Source organism: Dipodomys spectabilis, unplaced genomic scaffold, assembly GCF_019054845.1.
Source record: "Dipodomys spectabilis isolate Male_0828 unplaced genomic scaffold, ASM1905484v1 ptg000162l, whole genome shotgun sequence".
In the NCBI taxonomy this organism is placed as follows: domain Eukaryota; kingdom Metazoa; phylum Chordata; class Mammalia; order Rodentia; family Heteromyidae; genus Dipodomys; species Dipodomys spectabilis.
In genome coordinates this window covers 1604490-1620413 of record NW_024870839.1, presented here as the reverse complement: position 1 = coordinate 1620413, position 15924 = coordinate 1604490, and the positions used below count along the sequence as shown (strand labels likewise).

Below are 15924 nucleotides of genomic sequence, written 5' to 3'. Positions count from 1 at the left end.
GTTCAGTATTCCTGGGAACACATTTTCATATTCAACCAATACTGTGTGTGTGTGCGTGCATGTGCTGTATTGGGGCTTGAACTCAGGGCCTGGACAATGTTCCTTAACTGTTTCACTCAAGGATGGTGATCTACCACTTGAGACACAGAACAGTTTCTGGCTTTTCTGAGTAGTTCATTGGAGATAAGAGTTTCACAGACTTTCCTGCCCAAGATGGTTTTGAACCACAATCCTCAGTCTCAGCCTCTTGAGTAGCTAGGATTCCGGGTGTGAAGCTGGCAGCAACGATTTATACATAAGGAAGAATACGCATATTTGTTTCCCCCTTCCTTATTCAAATGATGAAACAGTTCACCCTTGCTGCATTTCATGTTCACCTAATATCTCTGATACCATTTTATATTACACAATGGTTGGATAGCATCTTGCTATCTGAATATACCAGAATTGTTTAGTCTGCTCCCTGCATGTTGACATTGTTTATATTCTAACAAATTACTTCTTTACAAATGATGTCACAGAGACCATACTTCATAGAGACTTTGTGAAGTGTGTATATCATTTTAATTCTTGCACTGTTTGACTTCAGAAACCCTGATTTAAATTTCTTTCTTTCTTTTTTTTTTTTGGTCGGTCGTGGGGCCTGAACTCTGGGCCTGGGCGCTGCCCTCAGCTCTTCAGCTCAAGGCTAGCACTCTACCACTTGAGCCACAGCATCACTTCCGGCTTTTTTCTTTTTGCTTATGTGGTGCTGAGGAGTCGAACCCAGGGCCTCATGCATGCAAGGCAAGCGCTCTACCTCTGAGCCACCTTCCCAGCCCCCCTGATTTAACTTTCTGAACCACCTACAAAATCAAATCCCAAACGTTCATATCACAAGTAGTATGATATGACTTTGACTCTGCCCTGCTAAGTGAGCGAACTAGTACTTGATGATAACTTCAGAAAATCTAGGTATCAGCACCAGTTTCTGAAAACCTAAGCCTGTTATTTCTATTAATATCATAACAGACCCAGTAGCTCACATTCTCACATCTGTAATCCTTGCTGCTACTCAGAAGGCAGAAATCTGAAGAATAATTGTTTGAAGCCAGCCCAAATAGAAAAGTCTGAGAGATTCCATTTCCAGTTAACCAGCACCAAACAGGGCTGGAGGTGTGATTCAAGTGGCAGAGCACCAGCTGAGCAAAAGCAAAGCCAGAATTCAAACCCTAGTATCTTCAAATATATATTATATTATGTTATTAATTCTGTTATGATATATATCTTAGAATTTTTACTAGAAGTAATTGTTAATTTGTTATGAATATGTTTTATTGGTGCTTTACATCAGTATAGGATCAAACCGGAAATTGTTTTTACTTTTGGCTTTTTAGTTGCTGAAAAACCATTAAATTACTGTATGTCTTCTGTTTTTTTCAACAGTGTAGAAGAAAGTTTCAAGACTTTGTTTTGGTCCATCTTTGGGTTGTCAGAAGTGACTTCTGTTGTTCTTAAATATGATCACAAATTCATAGAGAATATTGGATATGTTCTTTACGGAATATACAATGTAACTATGGTAGTCGTTTTGCTCAACATGCTCATTGCTATGATTAACAGCTCATATCAAGAAATTGAGGTAAGTGTGTTTGCCCCTCATGGCATCGTTCCTCATCACCCAGTGCTGATGGTAGATGACAGCAGACTCCTCTGATCCAGCCTCAGCTTCTGTAACAAGTGGCAGATATCCAAGCAGAGAGGCTTCCCCTGTCCTTCTACCTGGATAGGTAGTCATACTCCTCGTTCTTTCTGGAGCAGAGCAGGGAGTCCATGAGTTTACTGTCACTCTGGCAATATCACAGGCAGAAGTTTCATGATTACTGGTTAGAAATATTGCCCATGGGGAAATTGTTGCTTCCTAGGTTAGAAAGCTAGCCATTATTCCTGGTGTAAAAATTGCAGATGCCTGGCAAAAATGGTTGATTCTCTCTCTCTCTCTCTCTCTCTCTCTCTCTGTCTTTGGGAGGAAGGCTACTGGTACTGGTTTGAACTCAGGACCTGGGAACTGTTCTTTGCTTTGGGTCTAGCACTCTACCACCTGAGCCACAACTCACACTTCTGGCTTTTTGATGGTTAATGAGAGATAAGATTCTCATGGACTTTCCTCCCAGGCTGGCTTTGAACCTTTTTTTTTTTATTGTGAAAATACTGCACAGAGGGGTTACAATTACATGGGCAAGATAATGAGTACTTTTCTTATGAAGCATTGTAGCCTCCTCCTTTGTTTCCCCTTCCCATCCCTTCCCATCCTCCCCCGCCCCCCAACCAATCTGGGGTCTTTTATTGTTCCATATGAATTTTTGGATTGCCTCTTCTATTTCCTTGAAGAATGAGGTTGGAATTTTGATAGGTATTGCATTGAATTTGTAGATAGCCTTGGGAACTATTGCCATTTTCACGATGTTGATCTTTCCAATCCAGGAGCATGGGAGTTTTTGCCACTTTCTAAGTTCTGTTTTGATTTCCTTTTTCAAGTTTTTAAAGTTTTCATCATAGAGGTCCTTCACTTCTTTGATTAAGTTAATTCCTAGGTATTTTATTTTTTGTGGGGCTATTACGAATGGAGTTGCTTTCCCAATTTCAGCCACACTTTTCTCATTGTTGACATACAGAAATGGCTTTGAACCTTTATCCTCAAATCTCAGCCTCCTGAGTGGCTGGGATTACAGGTGTGAACCATGAGTTTGGTTGATGCCTTCCATCCAATCAGAATCCTCAGTATTTTAGAATTTGGCTTTAGTAATGTGGCTCGGTTTAAGCCACATTCTTTATTGCTGTGTGTATTTCCTTATGTCCTTTACCCAGTTGAGGGTTTAGTACATTCTTAGTGCTCTACTAGTTCATTAACTCTGCTAAATCTCAGTGTGTGTGTGTGTATGTGTGTGTGTGTGCGTGCGAGAGAAAGAGAGAGAGAGTGTTACAGCCTCATGATACATCATCCTTCAAGCAGAATCTATGTACTGTAACAATGGAAACTCTAGTATTGACATTCCCTCTCCCTTTCCCCACTCCTCCTCTCTTTTCCTCTCCCTCTCTCTTTCTCCCCTCCCCCTGTACTTCCTCAGTCAGTTGGGATAATTAAACCCAGCACTCTGGGTGTGGCTAAGGACAGATGAGAATGCAAAGATGGCTCGAGCCCACTGGAGAACTCATGTGACATATGAGGACAAGTGGCAGAAACATAAACTCCAAGGCAGTTAACCTAAATGCTACCCTTTCCTTTGTGCTCAGAGTATAATCTGCCACATCTTCTCCCCAGCTTGAATGTGTCTTGGGACAGAGGGGTATACAGTAGAGAACTCACGTGAAGCCTGGAGAGTTGGAGAGGGAAAAGATGGAGGCAGGAATTAATCATTATTTTTGTGCCAGTACAGGAGCTTGAACTCAGGGCTGCATACACTCCCTTGGCTTTTACACTCAAAGCTGGTGCCTTGAGCCACAGCTCCATTTCTGGTATTTTGGAGGTTAATTGGAGATAAGAGTCTCATGGACTTTGCTGTCTGGGCTGTCTTTGAATGGAGATCCTCAGATCTCAGCCTCTGAGGAGCTAGGATTACAGGCCTGAGCTACCAGCACCTGGCTAGGAATTAGTATTTTGGTATTTATTTGACCCTGGATTTTTCTTGTCTTTTTACTTGGTCTTTGGGTAGTGAGTAGGAAATTCTGGGTAGATTTTAGTGGATATCATTACAGGGGTATGGTGGCGAAAAAAACTGCATGTGCATCATAGAAGTGACCGCAGGAGCCAGGCACTGGTAGCACAAGCCTGTAATCCTTGCTACTCATGAGGCTAAGATCTGAGGACTGCAGTTTGAAGCCTGCAGGACAAGAAAGACTGAGATTCTTATTTCCACTTAACCAGCGAACAGCCAGAAGTAGAGCTGCAGCTCAAGTGGTAGAATGTTAACCTCGGGCAAAAAAAGCTAAGTGAGAGCACCCAGGTCCTGAATTCAAGCCAGAGAACTGGTACATGTGCTCATGCATGCGCATGTGTGTGCGTGCACACACACATATACACACACAAAATAAAAGAAGTGATAGCATGTTATATTGGCATATAAGCAGCATATGCAATTCAATGTGCATACATTACTTATGTAAAAATTAACTTAAAAGAAAAAACTAACTTTAAATCAGTTCTTAGGTTTTAAAACCAGATATCCTAGTAATCAACCTAAGTTCTTACAATGAATCCTTTATCTTTTTTGTAATTCAGGATGACAGTGACGTAGAATGGAAGTTTGCTCGTTCAAAGCTCTGGTTATCCTATTTTGACGATGGAAAAACCTTACCTCCACCCTTCAGTCTGGTCCCTAGTCCCAAATCTTTTGTGTATTTCATCATGAGGATCATGAACTTTTCCAAATGCAGAAGGAGAAGGCTACAGAAGGATCTGGAAATGGGAATGGGTAACTCAAAGTCAAGGGTAGGCATTGAAAACTCACCAAGACTTTAACATATGACTTGCTTTGTTTCTTCCTCCTTGTCTTTTAATGTTTGTTTGATAATTTTTAAGGGTGAACTTAGAAGAAGTTAACAATTAACTGTCCAATCCATGAGCGCATAGACTAATACTTAATACTTCTATCAAAAAGTCACTTAGTCTATGCCCTGCTTTTGGTCAGAAATTCCTGTAAACTGCTAGATCAAAAGCAAACAGAAAGTGTCCATAACTTGTTTAACAGAAAAGTTATTCTGGGAAACACTGTGTTTTTGTGTGTTCTGTGCTTCTCAGCTGTTATTCTGAAGTGGAATATTTTGAACTCTTTCCCTTGGTATATGTATGGTTTTGCCACACCAAAGTCTTTTCTTTTCTTTTTTGTAGGGACCTTTTCCTAGGCTAATCTTTCTTCCTTTACTATCATAAAATAGATACAGGCCTCACATCCTCACAGGGCTGTAAATACCCATTTTATAAATATTCCTGTATGGTTTATCCTAGGGCTATACCGATTGAGTCAGGTATTAATTTTAACAAAGAAGGTAAGTTTCCTGTTGCACTTTACTAGCATGAGCTTAGTTTACATAAATAGAATTGGTTAACAGAAGCCAGGCTCCAGTGGCTCCCACCCCTAATCTCAGAAGGCTGAGATCTAAGGTTGGAGGTTTGATGCTAGCCCTGGTAGAAAAGTCAATGAGACTCTTATCTCCAATGAACTAGCAAAACGCAAGAAATGGAGATGTGGCTCAAGTGGTAGAGCACCAGACTTAGAGCAGAAAATCTAAGGGAGAGTGCAATGTGCTGAGTTCAAGCTCCAGTAAGGCGTGCGCGCGCGCGCGCGCACACACACACACACACACACACACACACACAATGCCATTTTACATAGAACTGTTTAAATCTCTTTGGGCCTCTTTTTTTCCCTTTATTTCTCCCTCCCTTCTTTTTTTCTCACTTTCTTAATAGATGATATATAGGCAGATAGATAGACAGACAGATAGATAGATAGATAGATAGATAGATAGATAGATAGATAGATAGATAGATATTGTCTATCCATATCTTTTTTCTCTTTTTTCTTTCCCCTTCTCTTCTTTCCCTTGCCTCTCTTTCTCTCTGCCTATCTGTCGGTCTATCCTGATCTCTCCTGTCTTTCCTTTCATTCCTTCTTTTTTTTGTCATGATCTTCCTAAGTTGCTAAGGCTGGTTTCCAACTTATGGTTTTCCAACCTTAGCCTCTCCAGTCTCTGGGCTTCTAGGCCTGTGCCTCTACACCTGGTTAAACTTCTTTAATCTTATTCATAGTCATATAGACAATCTCCAATGTCAAATTTAGTTTTAAAAAAAATGTTGAAGCTGGGCGCTGGTGGCTCACACCTAGCTACTCAGGAGGCTGAGAGACCTGAGGATGGAGGTTCAAAGCCAGCCTGGGCAGGAAAGTCCTTGAGACTCTTATCTCCAATAAACCACTAGAAAAATGGAAGTGGCACCAACGCTCAAGTAGTACAGCGCTAGTCTTGAGCTGAAGAGCTGAGGGACAGCACCCAGGCCCAGAGTTCAAGCCCCACAACCGACACACACACAAAAAAAAATGTTGGAGGATTTCTGGTTTCCTGGCTTCTTGTTGTTTGGAGGGAGAATGGGCCTCAGACATTTCCCACTAACCTGTACATGTATTTCAATCAGCCATCAGGTCCTGACCTCTAGTGGCCAATAGGAAAATTTCACTCTCAGCTAAGGTTTTTCTCCAATCATACTAAACGAAGTCTTTCCTATCAGACCCTCTTGATTCCTTTCCAATATCCCACACCTTCCTGCATCGACTTGGCCGGGATTGGGGGATGGGGGGAGTGAACATATCTTTTTGAACAAGAAGTCCTGCTTTTAGGGCTGGGAAGGTGGCTCAGTGGTAGAGCGCTTGCCTTGCATGCATGAGGCCCTGGGTTCTATTCCTCAGCACCACATAAGCAAAAAGAAAAAAGCCGGAAGTGGCGCTGTGGCTCAAGTGGTAGAGCGCTAGCCTTGAGCTGAAGAGCTGAGGGACAGAGCCCAGGCCCAGAGTTCAGGTCCCACAACCGGACCCCCCCCCCCCCCCAAAAAAAAGTCCTGCTTTTGAACAACACCTTGTAGATGGCTTCTTGTCCATGAAGAAGAGGTCCTGTGCATGAATAACAGCCAGCGCCTTTGTATTCCTCATGCTCGGTACTCACACTCTAAGTCTTAAGAAGAGAAAAAGAGAAAAGAAAACCTAACATTCTCTAGCCTAATTCTCTCCAAAGTTGTGGTCCTGGCTCCATATAAGGTCAGATGTGCCGAGTGGTAATGGCTCACACTTGTAATCCTTACTACTCAAGAGGCCAAAATCCGAGGATAGTGGTTCAAAGCCATCCCTAGCAGGAAAGTCTGTGAAACTATGCATCTCTAATTAAACACCAAAAAGCTGGAAATGGAGGTGTGGCTCAAGTAGTAGAGTACCAGCCTTGAGCAGATAAAACTAAGTAGGAGCATGAAACCCTGAGTTCAAGTTCCAGTGCCAGCCAGCATGCACACGCGCACGTGCACGAGCGTGCGCACACACACACACACACACACACACACACACACACACACACACACTCCCTGTATACTGTAGGCTTTGCGAAGATGTGCTATTTGTATAGTGTTTTTTTTTTGCCAGTCTTGGGTCTTGAACTCAGGGACTGGGTGCTGTCCCTGAGCTTCTTTTTGCTCAAGGCTAGCGCTCTACCACTTGAGTCACAGCACCACTTCCAGCCTTTTCTGTTTATGTGGTACTGAGGAATCAAACCCAGGGCTTCATGTGTGCTACACAAGTACTCTATCACTTAAGTCAAATTCCTAGCCCTGGGTTGATATTTTAGGACTGTAAAATACCAGCTAGCACCATCCTGAGAGTGAACTTTTGCTAAGTCTAAGACAAAAACTCAGCTCAAGAACAGATTAAACCACTTCAGGGAAACTTGTACTTTTAGATGCCATGAGGATATTTTGATGAATTTATCAGATTCACAGGAAAATTTGTCTTTAGTATTATTCCACTTTTAAATATACATTATTAATGGACAGTTCTATGACAGTCCATCTTGCTAGCATTTTGACAAGTGTGACCATATTTTTCCCATTCAATTTCCCTTTGGAAAAACATTAAATCATTTGTAAAACTTAGCTACCACACATGTTCCTCAGATATGTTAACTTTAAAAAGGTTATCAAGGAAAATAGACTGTATTTCTAATTCCAAATAAATGTATTCTAATTTACTAGGTTAATTGTATTTTTTCCTAGTTAAACCTCTTCACTCAGTCTAACTCAAGAGTTTTTGAATCACACAGTTTCAACAGCATTCTCAACCAGCCAACACGCTATCAGGTAAGCATTCATTAGACAAATCTCTCTGAGAATCCGTGTGTGTGTGTGTGTGTGTGTGTGTGTGTGTGTGTGTGTGTGTGTGTGTGTGTGCGTGTGTGTGTCTAATGGGGTAGTCTTAAAATATACTAAAGGGATAGTACAGAACACAGAAAATAAGAAAATAGTATTCTTGTTCAGTCCTTTTTTAAAACGTTTTTTCATTGTAAAGATGATGTACAGAGGGATGAAGTACATTTCTTTTTGAACAGTCATCCCCCACCTCCCTCATTTTCTCCCAATTTTTCCCTCCTGAACACCCCCCCCTCCTCAAGTTGTATAGTTTATTGTCACCATAGTGTCTAGTATCACTGCTGAATTAGTTCAGCCTTTGTCCCACCATTTCGGTGCTTTTCCTTCCAGTCCCCAAATCAGATAAACTTACATACAAGACAAAAGATACAGAAATCAAAAAAAGAGACAAAGGGGAAAACGACAAAAGAAAAATAAGCACAAAAAGTAAAATGAACAAAATAAAACCTCTCATTTCACTTGGTGGAGTTCATTTTGATAAGCATCATGTCATATGATCATATGCACATAGCTACTGAGCCCTTGTGCTCCTCTCCTAAGAATATCCTCCTTTGGTCTCACTGTGTGAATGTTTAGAGTCTGTTAAGTTTATCATGTCCAAGTGTAATTTTTTTTGCCGTTTACTATTAATTGGGTTTACTTGTAGATTTATAGGCACATCCTAATGATAACAAATGAGGGAAATCTGTCCTTTATTGGGGTTTAGTTTGGTTTGGTTTTGATGAGGAAATTACCTTGGCAACATTGAAAGCAAAGTGTTCCTATAATTTTTCAAAGAACATTTGCATAAACCTTAAGCTGGAGAAAGAAGTGGGAGATACAATATGTTAAAAGAATGCTCTCACAGTGTGGAGATCTGACACACCTCACAGGCTTTTTTTAGGTGATTCATTTTCCAAATGGTTGTTAGGCTGGTGTAGACTGCAGTCAGTACTGCTTCAAGATAGCTTTTGCTGTTGAATGGGACATTTGAAGACTCTTCTACATCTCAAAAGGGGTTATAAAGCCGGTAGCTCACACCTGTAATCCTAGCTACTCAGAAAGGCTGAGATCTGAGGGTCGTAGTTCGAAGCCAGCCCAGGCAGAAAAGTCCCCGTGAAACTCTTTATGTCCAACTAGCCACTAAAAAACCGGAAGTGGCGTTATGGCTTTAAGTGGTAGAGTGCTAGTTTTGAGCAAAAGAGCTCAGGAACAGCGCCCAGGCCCTGAGGTCAAGCCCCATGACCAACAACAACAAAAAAGCGGTCAAAAAGAGTTCATATGGGGCTGAGAATGTGGCTTACTGGTACAGTGCTTGCCTAACATGCATGAAGCCCTGGGTTCGATTTCATAGTACCATATACACAGGAAAAGCCAGAGTAGTGCTGTGGCTCAAGTGGTAGAGCACTAGCCTTGAGCTGAAGAGCTTAGGAACAGCACCCAGGCCCTGAGTTCAAGCCCCAAGACTGGCAAAAAAAAAAAAAGAGGTCATACTTCTTTGTGATCAGAGCTTTAGATTCTGATGTATATAAGGTGAAATGAGGCCCTGATCATGTTAACTAATGATGACACTCATCTTTATATCATTTACCAGGAAATGGTGCAAAATTGATTGGCACACCGATTGTCACATCCTTATATTTGATGGATATATCAAGTAGAGAATAGAAATAAAGAATAGAAATGGAATATAGTCAGTATTTAATCATGTATGTGAAATACTACTACCAATAATTGCATTTCAAACAAGTGCAAATGTACAGAATTGTCTGGTTAACATATTTGTGTTTTAATTTTTAGCGATTATCAATCCAATTTTGATGGAGCTTACACCAGTCTATACTCTTACAGTAAATGCATGGAAATACCCATTTCCTGCTTAATTTACCAAAAATATGTTACCAAGATGAGTATACAAATAGATAAATGAAAATGTTTTTATCTCCACATTTTTGTGTTGTGAACGAGTTTGACCTTTTTGTTTTTTTGTCGCTTTGGGACTTGAACTCTGGGCCTGGATACTGTCCCTATGCTCTTCAACTCAAGATAAGAGCTCTATCGCTTGAGCCACAGCACCACTTCTGGTTTTCTAGTGACTTATTGGAGATAGGAGCCTCACAGACTTTCCTGCCTGGGCTGGCTTTGAACCTCGATCCTCAGATCTCAGCTTCCTGAGTAGCTAGGATTACAGGCATGAGCCTCTGGTGCCCAGCCAAGTTTGATCTTCTTATGTGCAATATTGTATATTCTTATGATTTAGCATATATTTGTTTTTCTTGATGGCTTTTATTAGCAATTAAGAGTTGTGTGTGTGTGTGTGTGTGTGTGTGTGTGTGTGTGTGTGTGTGCACTCATGCACATGCACGTGCTCTGATACTGGGGCTTGAACTTGGGGCTATCTCTTAGATTTTTTTGCTCAATTCTGGTCTTCTACCACTTGAACCACACCTCCACTTTTGTTTTTTATGGTTAATTGGAGATAAGAATCTCATGGACTTTCTTTCTGGGTTGGCTTGGAACTACAGTCCTCAGATCTCAGCCTCCTGAGTATCTGGGATTATAGGAGTGAGCCACTAGCTTCCAGCAAGAATAAGTTTCTTTGAGTGTAATTAGGACTTACATTGTAACGAGTGAAAACACTTCAAAATAAATGATTTTTGCAGGGTATGAAATGTAAGCAACATACCATCTAGCATTTTCAGGAAGTATTTTAATGCATTAAGGACACTGGTTCAAATGAACAAATGATCGCTATTTGTAATTGAAGAAGTAACCTAGCGTCTATTTTTATGTGTTATGTTTTTTATATGGTATGGGTGCCCATTGACTGGGCAGTCTAAACAAGCATTTATTCCTCATGCTTCTGGAAGCTAAATGTCCAAGATCAAGGCCCCTGCAGATTCAGTGTCCAGTGGGAGCCTGATTTTGGTTCATAGTCTCTCTTCTTGCTACCTCAACTCATGTTAGAAAAGGGTCAAGAATATTTCGTGTGTGTGTGTGTGTGTGTGTGTGTGTGTGTGTGCTGAATTCAGGGCCTGGGCACTGTTCCTTAGTATTTTGCTCAAGGCGGGCACTCTACCACTTGAGAGCTACAGCTCTAACTTCTGGCTTTTTGGTGGTTAATTGGAGATTAGGGTTTCATGGACTTTCCTTCTGGGTCTGGCTTTAAACCACAATCTTCAGATCTCAGCCTCTTCAGTAGCTAGGATTTCAGGTGTGAGCCCCTGACACCTGGCTACTGGGGTCTTTTATAAGAGCACTCACCTGATTTGTCAGGACTCTAACTGATGACCTCATCACCATGAATAGCCTCACAGGGAGCGGGGCAGGGGTGTCAGGATCTTTGCATGAATTTGGCATTGACAAAACATTCAGTTTGTGACAATGGATATGAACTATAATTGTTGGATTGATACTGACTTTCACAAGTATGATCACAACAGGTAAGAATTAGCTTTCAAGCCAGGTACAGTGGTTCACATCTGTAATCCTAACTACCTAGGAGGCTGAGATCTGAGGATCATGGTTCAAAGCCAACCCAGTCAGGACAGTTCCTGAGACTCTTATCTCCAATTCATCACCACGAAAGCCAGAAACAGACCTGTGGCTCAAATGGTAGAGCACTACTTCTAAGCAAAAATTGCTCAGAGACAGCACCCAGGCCCTGAGTTCAAGGCCCAGGAAAGGCACTCATAATGATAATAATAATAATAATAATAATAATAAAAATAATATTGATAACAATAATAAGCTTTCAATCAATTCTAGACTTTAGTTGACTAAATAGATTTCATTTTCCTTTAAAGGTTACATTTTCTTTTGCTTGATTTTGGGGTGTACAGGATGTAACTTACTGCTTTGTGGTTGCTAGATAAGGGCTGTACCACTGAGCTATAGCCCTGGCCAAAGCCTTCATACCCAGCTCTATTCATAGTACTTGTCCTGGCCTTTCAGGACATGATGCATAATCTTAGATTATAAGAATTCAAAGATATAGCTGGGCATTGGTGGCTCAGGGCTGGAATCCTAGCCACTCAGGAAGCTGAGAGCTGAGGGTCACAGTTTGAAACCAGCCCAGACTTCAGATATCCAAAGGAATTATCTGTGTCTCCAAGGATTGATCCATTCAAGTTGAGTCAGTGTTTGGGAGAGAAAGAAGGCTAAACACTGGTGGCTCATGCCTGGAGTCCTAGCAACTCAGGAGTGTGCAAGCTGAAGATTACAGCTTGAAACCAGACCAGGCAGAAAGTCCATAATTGTGTCCAATTAACCAGCCAAAACCAGGAAGTGGAGCTGTGGCTCAAGTGGTAGAGCACCAGCCTTGAGGGAAAAAGCCAAGTAAAAGAGAGAATGATCAGTCTGATACCAAAAAGAAAAGAAAGTGAAGAAAAAGGAAGCAAACACACAAGATGGCAATCTAGCTATGTGGTATAGATATGTTCACACACGAGGTAGAAATACAAACAGATACAGTGACATACAAGTAAATGGTATGGAAACCCAGAGCCCAGAAAAGCCCAGTAATCTTTGATAGTCAATCAGGTAGAAGAAGTAAACTTATTCTCTGTTGTTCCAAAGAATAAAACTTGGCGTTTGCTGGAAAATGGATAGAACTGAGGAGAAAAGATTGTGTTAAGTGAAATAAGCCATGCCCAGAGAGATAAGGGACACGTTTTATTTCATAGGTAGAAGTTAGATTTGATTTATAAATAGATATGTAGACATACACAGGATCATGCATACGTATACCCAACCATATTACTAAAATATAGTATACACAGGGGAGGATTCCAATCATGTAACTCCTTTAAACAACTGACCTATAGTCTAACAAAATGAATACCAGGAAGCTAGAACTTGAGTGTCAGTGGGGTGCGGCCAACAGGAGGGGGCAGATGAATAAAAAGAGAAAGATAAGTAGATACATTCATAATAGACGATGTGCATGTGTGAAAATGGAACAAGGAAAATTGAGGGGATGGGTGAGGTTGGAGAGATGGGGGAGATGATGGAAGGAATGACATTGACCAAGACACATTGTACTCAAACTGGCGAGTTGACTTGAAACCCCTTTGTACAATTACTTAAAGATTTATAAAAAGAAAGAAAGAAATGACAGTGAAGCAGATTACTTAGCACAAAGGGGTTGTTTTCGAACAGCTACAGTTATCCACAATGGATGAAGCCAGCTGTATGGGGGACAGTAACAGCACATTGATCCACAGGTGTTTCTATGGGAATGGTGTCGCAATACCTGTCACGTGTCTCATGAGGGGAGGCATGAAAGGATGAAAAAAGGTTGCCTCCTCAGATCCCTTCCCTCCAGGAAAATGTACTCTGTATTTTTTTAGTTCCGGATGTTTGTCCCAACCCATCTCATTAGTTTCATTTACACTTTTTCAATGGCTGAAATTCATAGCAGCAAACCTACTCAGGACAAAGTTGTTTCTCTGTGAATTTAGTAAGACAATTAATGTAAAATAGCAGATAGAGTAGTTAACAACAATTCATTGGATTTGAATCAGGGAAACAAACAAATGAAAGTTTTGACACTTGGGAAAGGAAGGCTTTCAACTCCCTTCCTTCCTTCCTTCCTTCCTTCCTTCCTTCCTTCCTTCCTTCCTTCCTTCCTTCCTTCCTTCCTTCCTTTTTGATGCTAGCCTGAAGCTATTGCTTAACTTCTTCTGCCCAAGGCTGGTGGCCCTCTACTTTGTACTTTTTGTGATAAATTGGAAATAAGAGTCTCAAGGACTTTCCTGACTTGGCTGACTTCAAGAGGTGGAGATCCTCAGATCTCACCCCCCTGAGTAACTAGAATTACCGGTGTGAACCACTGACTCCAAGTAGAACCACCCACATCCTACTTTTTCTCCCAGTCTTGATATGGAGTTGAACATAAATTTAGGTTTATTTGCAAAACAACTAACTAGGGTCTTTGCCTAGTTACCACTCAAGTTATGGGGGGGGGGGGTTCTAGATCCTGGACGGGGACCATCTATAGTCTATGCTATAAAGTCACAATTCCTTTCTTAAAGGATGATTCACAGGCCCATACAAAAAAATCTAGAGAATTCCTGAAGGTTTGTAGAATACAGAAAGTTATCAATAGACTATTGATGTCTTAGTTAGAAATTTGACCAAGAACAACAAAAGATGAATCTGTTATTGGTCAATTTAAGTTTTCGGTACTGATTAATGAGAAAATCAGCTGGAGTTGAAGGTAAAATGTTAAATGGGGGCTGAGGCTGTGTACTAGTAACTCATGCCTGTAATCCTAGCTACTCAGGAGACTGTGCCCTGAGAATCCTAGGTTAAAGCCAGCCCACACAGGAAAGTCAGTGAGGCTCTTATTGTTAGTTTACCACTGCAAAAGCTGCAAGTGGATCTGTGACTCAAATGGTAGATTGCAAGCCTTCAGTGTAAAAACTCAGGGACAGCTCCAGGCCCTGAGTTTAAGCCTCAAGACTGGCATGAATAGATGAATGAAATGAAAAAGACAGGACTTGACACTTGATTCTGCTTTTCCAGCAGAGTTCCAAAAGATAATATAACAGAGCTCTGTAAAGAATGTATTTTCTGGGCTGGGAAGGTGACTCAGTGGTAGAGCGCTTGCCTTGCATGCTTGAGGCCCTGGGTTCGATTCCTCAGCACCACATAAGCAAAAAGAAAAAAGCCAGAAGTGGTGCTGTGGCTCAAGTGGTAGAGCGCTACTAGCCTTGAGCTGAAGAGCTGAGGGACAGCGCCCAGGCCCAGAGTTCAGGCCCCACGACCTGACCCCCCCACAAAAAAAAGAATGCATTTTCTTAGAGTCTCCTTTAGCATAAAACTTTCATGGGGTATATATTAAGTTCAAAGCACTAAATATTGAAAGGGAAACATTTAAGCCTAAAATCATAATCTTCCCTGAGTATTTAAAGATGAATATTCATTTCTATTTTCCCTTCAGTGAAAGAATTTACTATGAATGGATTTTTCTAGGAAACTTGAGCCCTCTATGATGTTTTAATAGATTTCATTTTCCTACTGGTACTAAATGTAAAATTACAGGCCATTTTAAAACATGCTTTTAGATAACAATATATTAATACTTTAAATTGTATTGCACTTGATTGTGGGTAATAATATCTTCAACTTCAAATAGCACTATCAACAGCTAGCCTGTAATCCTAGCTACTCAGGAGGCTGAGATTTGAGGATCATGGTCAAAGCCAGCCTGGGCAGGAAAGTCCTTAAGACTCTTTATCTGCAAGTAATCAGCAAAAAAGTCAGAAATGGAGCTGTGGTTCAGGTGGTAGAGTACTTGTGTTAAGTAAAAAAAGCTAAGCAAGAGGATGAGGCCCTGAATTCAAGTCCCCAGTACTGGCACCAAAAATAAACAAACAGGTAAGTTTCTCATCAACATGTAGTATTACCAGTTTAAATATATTGCCAGCTACAAAACAAGTTCCAAGGTTCTAATCTTTATGTTTTTGTTTTCAAATAAAGGTTATTTTTATAGATTCACCTGTTCTTGAGATTTATAAGAAAAGTTTCACATTTTATGAGATCTTCCACATGTGGAACTTTTCATTCAACTTTTCACTGTGCTTCTAAGATTCCTCCACACTGTCCCCTGTGACTCTGGTTCATTAATACGATTAATGATGCACACGAATACACCCTCTGACTGTCCTGTGGTGTGTTTGTCTGTTCTGTGTATATTTGTTTAGACTGTTGCCAGGTTTTGCCATTTGGTTCAGGGTGGCTTGTGACTTGTTACATTTCTTGGGTCACTTGTACATTTTCTCCAGGATCCCCACAATGAGTGGACTTGCCATATGAAAGGCTGTGCCCATGCTCAACGTGAGAAGATAACGCCAGGTTGTTTGTGAAGTAGTGTATTTCTTTATACTTGTGTCAAAACCATGAAGAAAGTCCCTGGATGGGGCTTCCATATTATGATTGAAGTATCTTTCCTAAACATGGCATTGTCAAATTGATTTATTGTTACCTTTATTAAATATAAA

At 40.9% G+C, this 15924-nt stretch overlaps 1 protein-coding gene across 2 annotated transcripts in view; it reads left to right on the top strand.

Annotated features, from left to right (window-relative positions):
• The window catches only part of Trpc3 (transient receptor potential cation channel subfamily C member 3), a 46892-nt gene that overhangs the window by 26720 nt on the left and 4248 nt on the right, over positions 1-15924 (top strand). For both annotated transcript variants that reach the window (XM_042692978.1, XM_042692977.1), the window contains exons 7-9: positions 1426-1621; positions 4259-4468; positions 7787-7870. In XM_042692978.1, the coding sequence (XP_042548912.1) occupies positions 1426-1621; positions 4259-4468; positions 7787-7870 (490 nt within the window). The remainder of the gene's footprint in view (positions 1-1425; positions 1622-4258; positions 4469-7786; positions 7871-15924) is intronic.